This window comes from Eschrichtius robustus, chromosome 2 (genome assembly GCF_028021215.1).
Source record: "Eschrichtius robustus isolate mEscRob2 chromosome 2, mEscRob2.pri, whole genome shotgun sequence".
NCBI lineage: Eukaryota > Metazoa > Chordata > Mammalia > Artiodactyla > Eschrichtiidae > Eschrichtius > Eschrichtius robustus.
Window position 1 is genome coordinate 168,766,607 of NC_090825.1, and position 13,611 is coordinate 168,780,217.

The 13,611-nt window shown below is 40.4% G+C and overlaps 1 protein-coding gene across 1 annotated transcript; it reads left to right on the top strand.

Annotated features, from left to right (window-relative positions):
• Positions 1 to 339: 339 nt before the first annotated feature.
• LOC137758781 (olfactory receptor 1M1) lies at positions 340 to 1,281 on the top strand. The gene has a single exon (XM_068534783.1). It carries the CDS (start codon positions 340 to 342, stop codon positions 1,279 to 1,281), a length of 942 nt encoding a protein of 313 aa, XP_068390884.1.
• Positions 1,282 to 13,611: the final 12,330 nt, after the last annotated feature.

The window sequence follows — 13,611 nt, forward strand, 5'->3', positions numbered from 1 at the left end:
ATTTCTTGACTGATCATTGCTTCTTGGATAATGCTTTTTTCTGGATTCAACTTGTTTTATCCTGAAGTAAATCCTTTAGTAGTTTTATTAGCAAAGGTTCATACATGGTATACTCTCTCAATCTTTGTCTGAAACAGGAATATTCAGCCTTGAGCCAAGGCTTGACATATGTGCTGCTATAAACAGTTTATCAAAGGTTCAAGATGCAATACGTATATAAGTTGATAACATAATTAGTCCAGATTGGAAATTGAGTGTAATCTCTTCTAATCTTCCAGAATCATCTCTATAGCATTCATGTAACTTCCCCTTTTCAATACTTCTAGAGGAATCATGCCGATGGAACCAAACAACCAAACAAGTGCATCCAAGTTTATCCTCCTGGGACTTTCAGAAAATCCAGAACAGGAAACTCTCCTCTTTGCTCTGTTTCTCTGCATGTATGTGGTCACAGTAGTGGGGAACCTGTTGATCATACTGGCCATCAGATCAGACTCCCACCTGCACACTCCCATGTACTTCTTCTTAGCCAATCTATCCTTGGTTGATTTCTGCCTGGCCACCAACACTGTCCCCAAGATGCTAGTGAACATACAAATCAGGAGCAAATCCATCTCATATCCTTGCTGCCTGACCCAAATGTACTTTCTCCATTTCTTTGGCATCATGGACAGTATCTTAATAGCCGTGATGGCTTATGACAGGTTTGTAGCTATATGTCACCCCTTATACTATACCACCATCATGAGCCCACGTCTCTGTGGCCTGCTGGCTGGTGGCCCATGGGTGTTTTCCTGCTTCATCTCCCTCACCCACATTCTCCTGATGGCCCGTCTGGTTTTCTGTGGCAACAATAGGTTGCCTCACTACTTCTGTGACCTCACTCCCCTCCTGAGACTTTCATGCACTGACACCTCTGTGAACAAGATCTTTGTGTTCATTGTGGCAGGAATGGTGATAGCCACACCTTTCATCTGCATCCTGGCCTCCTATGTTCACATAATTGTGGCCATCTTGAAGTTGCCCTCTGCAGGTGGCAGGAAGAAAGGCTTTTTCACCTGCAGCTCCCACCTCTCTGTGGTTGTACTCTTCTATGGGACCACAATTGGGGTTTACCTTTGTCCTTCATCTGTCCACACAGCCGTGAAGGAGAAAGCATCTGCTGTAATGTACACTGTGGTCACGCCCATGCTGAACCCCTTTATTTACAGCCTGAGGAACAGAGACCTGAAGGGGGCCCTGCTGAAGCTCATCAACAGAAAAATCACCTCATCTTCCTGACCACCAGGGCGCCTGGAACCTTCCAGGGGGTTAAGATGTAAACATCTGGGTTCTTGGGCAAAAATCTGGAATTGCATGGGTTGGGAGAGTAACCACTTTAGATTTTGAATTGCTGAAGCTTGAAAGGTAACCTCAAGATAGCCCTGTAACTATTTTCTCAATTACTGAGACCACTAAGGGTCCACTGGGATATGACTCATGCTGTATTTCTACCAGGATCAGTCTAGTTCTAGCAGATTGGATTTATCCATTCAGATCCATTGAGCACTCAACAAATATATATTAAGTATGTATTCTGGGTTTGATGTTAGATGCTGGACATAGAGTCATGAACAGGAGTAGCAAAAATCCCTATAGTTTGAATTATAGTTGAGAATGAGAGAAGATATCGTACACTTCATTATAGTAGAATGGAACATAAACATGAGAGGGAGGATAGGATATAGTAAGAACACCCAACAGAGTCTGGAAGGGAGAATCAGGGAAGGTCTCCTGGGAGAAGTGACCCCCAAACCCAAAGGATAAGATTGTGTTGTTCAGGCAAAACGAGAAGAAAGAGTATCTCAGAAAAACAAAACAACATGTGAAAAGGTGAGAGAACTAGAGAAGCATGCATTTGTGAAGTGAAAAGTCCAGTTATGGTGAATGATGCCAGGTCCTAAGGGCTTTTAGGATCAACCTAAGAGTGCGGCCTTTTTCCAAGGAACCAGCCAGCTAACTTGACTTCCAGGGACCAAAGTCAGGGAGCATGTGGATGAGTTGTACAGCCCCTACCCCTTTCCTGTCACTTATCTTATCTTCTGAGGGAGCAAGATGGCTTGTGCTAGACAAAAGTTGTGTGAGGCACAAGGGAGAAAGAGATTCAGACCATGCATTAAGAAAGTGAGGAACTGGGACTTCCCTGGTGGCGCAGTGCTTAAGAATCTGCCTGCCAATGCAGGGGTCATGGGTTCAAACCCTGGTCCTGGAAGATCTCACATGACGCAGAGCAACTAAGCCCGTGTGCCACAACTACTGAGTCTGCGCTCTAGAGACCATGAGCCACAACTACTGAGCCTGCATGCCACAACTACTGAAGCCCGCGTGCCACAACTACTGAAGCCCACACTCCTAGAGCCCATGCTCTGCAACAAGAGAAGCCACCACAGTGAGAAGCCCACACACCGCAACGAAGAGTAGCCCCTGCTCTCTGCAAATAGAGAAAGCCCCCGTGCAGCAACAAAGACCCAATGCAGCAAAAACTAAATAAATAAAATTTATTTTAAAAGAGAAAAAAGAAAGTGAGGAACCAATCTTATAATACAATTGGAAATGAAAAAAAAAGTGAGGGACAATCATTTGATGGCATATATCTTCATAGACAAAGAGGAAAATATCAGTCAACTGAATCATGAACCTCTAAACCAGAGGAAAGCTGAGGCATGTCTCATTCTCAATATATACCTATGGAATGCATGTAAGCAGTAACTCTGTTGATACCAGAAATGAGAGCTATTCATTGAGCATTTTCCTTGTGCCACCTTACCACGTTTCTTTGTGCTGTCCCATTTCATCATTCTAAAGTCCCTATGAAGGCCATTCATTATATCTATGTCTATAGTGGAGTAGTCCTAATGCTCATACGGAGATTTACAACTAAAATGGAATGAGCAGTGACTTCAAATGGGGCCAGAAATTTTCAAATGGCGCTAAGGAGCTGACATCATCTTAAGCAGAATGGCTTCGAATAATCGTACATCTAATTTGCTTTTGTTGCTTTCCCTTCTTTGTTTCTTTTTTTTCTTTTTGACACTATTTCAATTATTTATTTAAACTTTTTTTTAACAGAAATTTTTAACACACAAAATGTTGACATAATTGTTTAATAAACTCCTGTATACCTCTTTCCCCGGCCACATAACTACCAACCTCTGGTCAACCCTACCTCATCTACAACCTTATCTTCTTCTCCCACTCTTGTAGTCAATGTAATTTTTTAAAATAAATTACCATTTGAGGGTTTCCCTGGTGGCGCAGTGGTTAAGAATCTGCCTGACAATGCAGGGGACACGGTTCAAGCCCTGGTCTGGGAAGATCCCACATACTGCGGAGCAACTAAGCCCGTGCACCACAACTACTGAGCCTACGCTCTAGAGCCCGCGAGCCACAACTACTGAAGCCCGCACGCCTAGAGCCCATGCTCCGCAACAAGAGAAACCACCACAATGAGAAGCCCACGCACTGCAACGAAGAGGAGCCCCCGCTCGCTGCAACTAGAGAAAGCCCGCAAGTGGCAACAAAGACCCAAAGCAGCCAAAAATAAGTAAAAATAAAATAAATAAACTTATTTTTTTTAAGTGTAAAAAAATTAAATAAATAAATAAATTACCATTTGAGAAGGGCATATTAGCTTGAAACAACCTCATTCAAAGCAGGATTGCTTATATAGGTCACTTGATGGAACTGGTTTTTTAAAAAGGAGGCAAATTGAATGCACATGTATTGTTATTCCGGGGGATATGACCTCACTGTTATAAGCATTGAGTATCACCATAAACAAGCTTTAAGGATCATCACTGTTGCTTTCTTTTCAAGAGTATTAGACTTTTTCAGTTGAAACCACAGACCTTCAGACCTGGCCCTGTTGTAGATTGGAAAGACGATGAAAATCCACTTTCTGGTGAATAAAACCCAGAAGTTAAGAATATTAGAGTTTGCCGGGGGGAACCCATGAGTCTGGTCGGGTCCTTTTTAGAATAATCAAAAATCTGGTGAAAGTTGGTCCACAGCTCTCCTTGTAAGTTCCCTCTGTTCTCCTGTCATATGAATGTAAGTAGTTATGGTGCTGGTTGGGAGAGGATTGGAATGGCCAGAGATTTGGGAAATTATTAGAACTGGGGGGCTCATAGAATTTTGTGAAAACCTCTCTCTCTGTATCCAGTTTGAGTTGAAGCACGCTTTGACCTCTCTCCCTCTCCTGTGCAATGAGGGATGCCTTGCACCAAAAAAAATGTTAAGATTCTGTCAGGCAAACTCTGTCTTGTTTTGTGTTAAGAAGTTAAGACCACAAATCTAAAAAAAAAAAAAAAGATGCAGATGAACTTATTTGCAAAACAGAAATAGACCCACGGACATCGAAAAAAACTTATGGTTACCAAAGAGGAAACGGTGGGGGAGGGATAAATTAGGAGTTTGGGATTAACATATACACACTACTGTATATAAAATAGATAACCAACACACCCCTACTGTATAGCACAGGGAACTATACTCAATATTTTGTGATAACCTATAAGAGAAAAGAATCTGAAAAAGTATACATGTATATGTATAATAACTGAATCACTCTGCTGTACACATGCAACTAACACAACATTGTAAATCAACTATACTTCAATGAAATACATATATATATAAAATTTTAAAAAGAGAGAGAAAAAAAGAAGACCACAACTGCAGGAGAGAGTTATCCTGATAGCCCTTACAATATCAACTTCCAACATTTGTTGGCATTGATATATGTTTTATTCATTCATTCAACACATGAGCACTGGCAATAGAGCAGAAAGCAAGAGAGAGAGGAAAAAAGCCCTTTCCTGTGACAACAAAAGTTTAGTACAAGGGACTTTCTTCAGGGTGCGTGAGGCGGGGAGTGATGGAACTATTCTGTATCTTGATATCAGAGCAGAGACTCTGAAGGTGCTAAAAAATTTCAATGGTACTCTTCCTCCCCAAATCCCACAAATCTATACATAGGATAAAATACTAAGAATGGTACACCAGAAAAAAGTTAATTTCACTGATATTTAAAAATAAAATCAAACAAAGAAAGCAAAGCAACCAATCCCAGTTCAGCAGGGAAAACAACAATAACTAAAGAGGTAATCAATGTGCCAGATAATTACCAATGGTGAGAAGGACTTCAAAGGCATAACGAAGGGTATGTGACAGAGACAGATGGGGGTGGTATTTTAGTCTTGGGATTTCTGAGAGCAATTGGTCTCTATTAAGGTGGCTTCTGATCTGAGCTCTGAATCAGGCCAAGAGAGAAGTATTCCTATGAAGGAGGTGGAAACAGTGTGCCAGAAGAAGGGAATTGTACATGCAAAGTCAGGCACAAGTCAGTATTTAAATAAGTTTTAAGGAGCTGCCTATGCTTTTTTATATATATTTAGATTTGTTCTCGTCTTAATCCTTGAACAAAGTCCTACAAGCATTATAAACCCAACATAGAACTCAGCTTAAAACAACCAACAGTTATTATCTTATAGTCTCTGTAGGTCAGGAAGCTGGGCATGGCTTAGCTGGGTAACTTGCTCAGGGTCTCTGATAAGTCTGCAGTCAAAATGCTAGTAAGGGGATTTCTCCTTCTGATCTTTCGTTGTTAGTGTATAGAAATGCAACAGATTTCTGTGTATTACTTTTGTAGCCTGCAACTTTACCAAATTCACTGATGAGCTCTAGTAGTTTTCTGGTAGCATCTTTAGGATTTTCTATGTATAGTATCATGTCATCTGCAAACAGTGACAGTTTAACTCCTTCTTTTCCAATTTGGATTCCCTTTATTACTTTTTCTTCTCTGATTGCCATAGCTAGGACGTCCAAAACTATGTTGAATAAAAGTGAACATCCTTGCCTTGTTCCTGATCTTAGAGGAAATGCTTTCAGCTTTTCACCATTAACTATGATGTTAGCTATAGGTTTGTCTCATGTGGCCTTTGTTATGTTGAGGTATGTTCCCTCTATGCCCACTTTCTGGAGAGTTTTTATCATAAATGGTGTTGAATTTTGTCAAAAGCTTTTTCTGCATCTATTGAGATGGTCATATGGTTTTTATTATTCAATTTGTTGATGTGGTGTATCACACTGATAGATTTGCAGATATTGAAAATCCTTGCATCCCTGGGATAAATCCCACTTGATCATGGTATATGATCCTTTTAATGTATTGTTGGATTCTAATTGCTAGTATTTTGTTGAGGATTTTTGTGTCTATGTTCATCAGTGATATTGACCTGTAATTTTCTTTTTTTGTCAAACGTGTATTGCACTGCTTAACATACAAAATTAAAGTCATTTCCATGGGTAAACACACTAATATCCTCAGGATATATCTTAACATGGATAGAATTTAAGTATCTAGATAGCAGGACATCCCTTTCAAGATAAGGACTATAACATGATAGCTTTGTAGAGATGTATAAAATGCCAAAAGAAGGGATAAAGATGGGTTATGTAACTGTTTTCATGCAGTTTGCTACTGTTTCAATTCTGCCTTGTATAGATTATGTCAACATAACTTTGGAAGCAATAATTTTACTATATTTTGTTTTCAGATAGCTTTTAAAAATCAGCATTGTAAATGGAGCTATGCTCATTTAATGTTCAGAATTTTCATTAAAATCAAAAATTTGGCATTGACACTTTGGTTTTTTAAATGGTGTTTAAGGACTTATGGATGTGTATTTTTTATTTGTAATCATAGAGGCTGTCCCAGAACAAGTATATTATAATATGCCTGTTAAAATTCAGCAAAGACAGTAGGAAAATAAGGGTTATGGGGAAATTAAAGGAAAACTGAGCCAGAATCTTTATATTCCTGACTTTAATTTGATTAAAGTTTATCACTGTTCTTTCTAAAAATAAAAAATATATATGTATATATATATTTATACACATATATATACAATATATATGTGTGTGTGTATATATATATATATATATATCTTTATCCGGTTAGGATCAGAAAGAGAAATTCAAGAAACAATCCCATTTACCATCACATCAAAAAGAATAAAATACCTAGGAATAAACCTACCTAAGGAGACAAAAGATCTGTATGCGAAAACTATAAGACACTGATGAAAGAAATCGAAAGAAATTGAAGACAGATGGATTATATCATGTTCTTGGATTGGAAGAATCAATATTGTCAAAATGACTATACAACCCAAAGCCACCTATAGATTCAATGCAATCCCTGTCAAACTACAATGGCATTTTTCACAGAACAAGAACAAAAAATTTCACAATTTGTATGGAAACACAAAAGACCCTGAATAGCCAAAGCAATATTGAGAAAGAAAAACGGAGCTGGAAGAATCAGGTTCCCTGACTTCAGACTATACTACAAAGTTATAGTCATCAAAACACTATGGTAGGTCTTCCCTGGTGGCGCAGTGGTTAAGAATCCGCCTGCCAATGCAGGGGACACGGGTTCGTGCTCCTGTCCGGGAAGATCCCACATGCCGCGGAGCAGCTAGGCCTGTGAGCCACAACTACTGAGCCTGCGCGTCTGGAGCCTGTGCTCCGCAACGAGAGAGGCCGCTACAGTGAGAGGCCCGCACACTGCGATGAAGAGTGGCCCCTGCTTGCCACAACTGGAGAAAGCCCTCGCACAGAAACGAAGACCCAACACAGTCAAAAATAAATAAATAAATAGGAGATCGTGCATTAAAAAAAAAAAAAAAACAACCCACTAAGGTATTTCTATATTTCTATAGAAATATAGACCAATGGAACAGGATAGACAGCTCAGAAATAAACCCACACACCTATTGTCAATTAATCTATGACAAAGGAGGCAAGACTATACAATGGTGGAAAGACAGTCTCGTCAACAAATGGTGCTGGGAAAACTGGACAGCTACATGTAAAAAAAAATGAAATTAGATAATTCTTTAACACCATACACAAAAATAAGCTCAAAATGGATTAAAGACCTAAATGTGAGACCAGACACTATAAAACTCCTAGAGCAAAACATAGGCAGAACACTCTCTGACATAAATCACAGCAAGATCTTTTTTGATCCATCTCCCAGAGTAATGGAAATAAAAACAAAAATAGACAAATGGGACCTAATCAAACTCAAAAGCTTTTGCACAGCAAAGGAGACCATAAACAAAATGAAAAGACAACCCACAGATTGGGAGAAAATATTTGCAAATGATGCTACTGACAAGGGATTAGTCTCCAAAATTTACAAACAGCCCATGCCGCTCAATATAATCAAAACAAACAACCCAATCAAAAAATGGGCAGAAGACCTAAATAGTCATTTCTCCAAAGAAGACATACAGATGGCCAAGAGGCACATGAACAGATGTTGAATATCACTAATTATTAGAGAAATGCAAGTCAAAACTACAATGAGATACCAACTCACACCAGTCAGAATGGCCATCATCAAAAAATCCACAAACAACAAATGCTGGAGACAGTGTGGAGAGAAGGGAACCCTCCTACACTGTTGGTGGGAATGTAAACTGGTACAGCCACTGTGGAGAACAGCATGGAGGTTCCTTAAAAAACTAAAAATAGAGCTACCATATGACCCAGCAATCCCGTTCCTGGGCATATATCCAGAGAAAAACATGGTCCAAAAGGATACCTGCACCCCAATGTTCATTGCAGCACTATTTACAATAGCCAAGACATGGAAGCAACCTAAATGTCCATCAACAGAGTAGTGGATAAAGATGTGGTGCATATATACAATGGATTATTACTCAGCCATTAAAAAGAATAAAATAATTCCATTTGCAGCAACATGGATGGACCTAAAGTTTGTCATACTGAGTGAAGTAAGTTAGACAGAGAAAGAGAAATATCCTATGATATCACTTATATGCGGAATCTAAAAAGAAATGATACAAAGGAACTTATTTACAAACAGAAACAGACTCACAGACTTAGAGAACAAACTTATGGTTACCAGGGAGAAAGGCTGGGGGTAAGGGATAGTTAGGGAGTTTGGGATTGACATGTACACACTGCTATATTTAAAATGGATAACCAACAAGGACCTACTGCATAGCACAGGGAACTCTGCTCAATGTTATGTGACAGCCTAGATGGGAAAGGAGTTTGGAGGAGAATGGATACATGTATATGTATGGCTGAGGCCCTTTGCTGTGCACCTGAAAATATCACAACATTGTTAATCAGCTATACTCCAATATAAAATAAAAAGTTAAAAAAAAAAAAGATGCTAGCAAGGGGAATTCCCTCGCAGTCCAGTGGTTAGGACCTCGGCTTTCACTGTCCGAGGGCGTGGGTTCGATCCCTGGTCAGGGAAATATAATCCCACAAGCCACTTGACAAGGCCAAAAAAAAAAAAAAAAAAAAGATGCTAGCAGAGACTGTGGTCATCTAATATCTTGACCAATGATAGGGGATCTGTTTCTAACCTCAGATCTCAGTTCTCTGCTGACTGGTGACAGTTCCTGGACATATGGACCTTTTTATAGGGCAGAAAGACAGAGACAGAAAGGGAGAGAGAGAGAGGCAGGGAGGGAGGGGAAAAGGGAGGAGGGGGAGGGAGGAAGGGATGAGCGAAGATGAGAAGGAGGAGGGTACAACAAGATGAAATCACAATCTTTATAATCCAATATCAGAATGAGTTTTTATCATTTTTGCTGTATTCCATTTGTTGGAAGCAAGTCACATGTCCCGCCCATATTCAAGGAGCTGGCATTACACACGGAGTAAATACCAGCGGGCAGGGATCTTTGGGATCTTAGCCACCTTAGAGGCTGCCTGATGCAGCGACATCCTCCTAGAGGCATCTTTTAAGGCAGATTGACCCTCTGTGTCATGGGAGATTGAGGGCGGCATTCTCAAAGCTGGGCTTAGGTGCTGGTATTGACACTCTGAATTCATGCAGTTCCACGTTGAGACACACGGGGACAGCAGAAACACATAGCTAGGATGTCTCATGCCCCTCAAGTCCTTGGAACCGAAGTTTCCAGGAAGGGTCTCGTTGGTACCAGGCAGGTACTTGCTGATCTTGGTTCCTTACCCCACCCCCACCTCAGCCCGATCATCACAGGGGAGCCACAGACACAGCTTCCCAAAGGCTTCCCAAACTGGGGCACATTAGGAAAGTGGCCTTAGGTGTTCTGAGTTTCCCAAGCATCCCATCCTCAGGATCCACCAAATCTCTGCCCCCTCTTCCCACCGCACCCAGGACCAGAGGGTTCTTGTTCTTTCCGAGGTAGGGAGAGAGAGAGAGAGGGAGAGAGAGAGAGAGAGAGAGAGAGAAGATACTGCGATCCTGATAAAAAATACAACAAACGTGTATGGAGCCCAGAGGCCAACTTCGAACAAGATAGGTTGTTGTGTCCACTTCATCTGAGCGGTGGGGATCAAAGCAGGATTTGGAGAAGGAGGCCAAGGTGAAGGTGGAGAGACAAGACTGGCAGAGTAATTAGACTTTTGGGACACTCAGCATTCCCATAGCAGATATTCATTGGGTGCCTACGATGTTCCTAAGTCTTACGCCTGGGAATACAATGGACTAAGTGGTGAATCAACCCAAAAAAAATCTGTCCTCCAGGAGCTAACATTCTAGTGTCAGAGCCCATGAATATAATCAGTAAGCAAAAATTTTTTTTCTTTTTTGGCTACGCTGCGGAGCATGTGGGATCTTAGTTCCCCGACAGTGCCCTCAGCAGTGAAAGCTCGGAGTACTAACCACGAGGCCATCAGGAATTCCCTCAATAAGCAAATTAAGAAAGATATAAGATCCCACTTTTGAGGAGCAAAGTAGGGATGAAGGTGGAGGGGTATATTCTAGTTTTCTTTTTAACAGCTTTATTGAGATATAATTCATATATCATACATTCACTCATTAAAGTATACAATTCAGTGGTTTTTATTCTATTCACAGAGCTGTGCAACCATCACCACAATCAAATTTAAAGCATTTCCATTACCCCAAAAAGAAACCCCATACTCAATGACAGTCCTTAGACCCCATTTCACCCAAACTCCACAACCCCCTGCCCTGGGCAACCACTAATCTATTTTCTGTCTCTATAGATTTGCTGATTCTGGGCATTTTTCATAAGTGGAATACACAATATATGGTCTTTGTGACTGGCCTTTTTCACCTAGCATAATGTTTTCAAGGTTTATACTTCATTCCTTTATATAACCAAATAATACTCCATTATATGTTGGATATATGTGTCGAGATACCACATTTTGTTTATCCATTCATCAGTTGATGGACATTTGGATTGTTTCCACTTTCTGGATGTCATGAATAATGCCGCTATGAACATTTACATGCAAGTTTTTGTACAAACAAGATTTTCGTTTTTTATTATTATTATCTTTATTGAGGTATAATTGACTATATTATAACATTATATTAGTTTCAAGGATACAACATAATGATTCAATGTTTGTATATACTGCAAAAGGATCATAGTAAGTCTAGTTCACATCTGTCACCATACATAGTTAGAAAATTTTTTTTCTTGTGATGAGAACTTCTAAGCAACTTTCAAATATGCAATACTGTATGATTAACTATAGTCACTGTACTGTATATAGGACGGCAGTTTTAAATTAAGTAGTTAGGGAAGATCTCTCTGAGAAGGGGGCATTTGGTTTAAGGACCTTAAAAAGTGAAGGAGGTGTATATGTTAATCCCAGTCTCCCAATTTATCCCTCCCCCTCCCTTTCCCCCCTGGTAACCATAAGTTTGTTTTTTACATCTGTGACTCTCTGTTTTGTAGATAAGTTCATTTGTACCATTTTTTTAGATTCCACATATAAGCAATATCATATTTGTCTTTCTGTGTCTCACTTACTTCACTCATTATGACAAGCTCTAGGTCCATCCATGTTGCTGCAAATGGCATTATTTTGTTCTTTTCTTTTTTATGGCTGAGTAATATTCCATTGTGTCTATGTACTACATCTTCTTTATCCATTCCTATATAAAATAGGTAACTAATAAGGACCTACCGTATAGTACAGGGAACTCTACTCAATACTCTGTAATGACCTATATGGGAAAAGAATCTAAAAAAGAGTGGATATATGTATATGTATAACTGACTCACTTTGCTGTACAGCAGAAACTAACACAGCATTGTAAATCAACTATACTCCAATAAAAATTTTTTAAAAATTAAATTAGGTTATGAAGAATCTAGGGGCAGGACAGGAATAAAGATGTAGATGTAGAGAATGGACTTGAGGACACGGGGAGGTGGAAGGGTAAGCTGGGACACGGTGAGAGAGTGGCATGGACTAATAATATTACCAGATGTAAAATAGGTAGCTAGCGGGAAGCAGCCACATAGCACAGGGAGATCAGCTCGGTGCTTTGTGACCACCTAGAGGGGTGGGATAAGGAGGGTGGGAGGGAGACGCAAGAGGGAGGAGATATGGGGATATGTGTATATGTATAGCTGATTCACTTTGTTATAAAGCAGAAACTAACACACCATTGTAAAGCAATTATACTCCAATAAAGATGTTTAAAAAAAAATTATATTTAATTTTTAAAAAAAGTGAAGGAGGGTACAGAGGACACAGAGGACAACCAGTGCAAAGGCCCTGAGGTGAGAGTGAGCACACCGGCATGTACAAGGAATCACTCTGAGAATAAGATTGGGTCATATTAATAGAGCTAAATAATGAGCAGGGGTCTTTTGTCTTTTTTTTTTAATTAATTTTTATTGGAGTATAGTTGCTTTACAATGCTGTGTTAATTTTAGTTTCAAAGGGAATCAGCTATACGTATACATATATCCCCTCTTTTTTGTATTTCCTTCCCATTTAGGTCACCACAGAGCATTGAGTAGAGTTCCCTGTGCTATACAGTAGGTTCTCATTAGTTATCTATTTTATACATAGTAGTGTATATATGTCAATCCCAGTCTCCCAATTCGTCCCCCCCCCCCACCTGTCCCTGTATCCATACGGCCATTCCCTATGTCTGTGTCTCTATTTCACGAACAGTTGTTTTTGTTTTTGTTTTTTTTACTGTAAGACAATTGGAGCAGTTCCCAGAGATAAGGAATAAAAAGTGCAGGGGAGGGTGTGGAGAGCAGTGGGATGGAGAAAAATGAAAGGAGGTGGAGGTGAGGGAAGTGTGAGTCTTCAGCAATCGCAGGGTAAATGGCCAGGTGGAGGTGTTACCCTGGGGTCAGAGCCCGTGAAAGGGGCAGACCTGGGCTTTAGAAACTGACACCAGTGCTGCAAAGGCCTGGAACTCCCCGTGGGGAGTTGGAATCCCACCCACCCTCCTCCTCAAAGTCTCTAGCAACTCAGACCTGAGCTGAAAAGTCCTGTATCCCTGACAATGCCCTCTCCCCGTCCAGGCAGAAGGCAGGTCTCAGGTGTCATTAACAAACCCCCTGAGGATGTGCTGAAAGGTGCCAGATTTCCCTGCTAGACCCAATATCCTTGAGACATGAACCCCACAGTCTGTCCTGCTCATTTCTTTGTTCCCAGTGCCCACAAGAACTAGAGAACAGTCAGGGTTCACGATGGACAGGCTTCCTCTCTCAGCACCGTGGGGCAGGGAAGGAACTGGGAGAGTCCAAA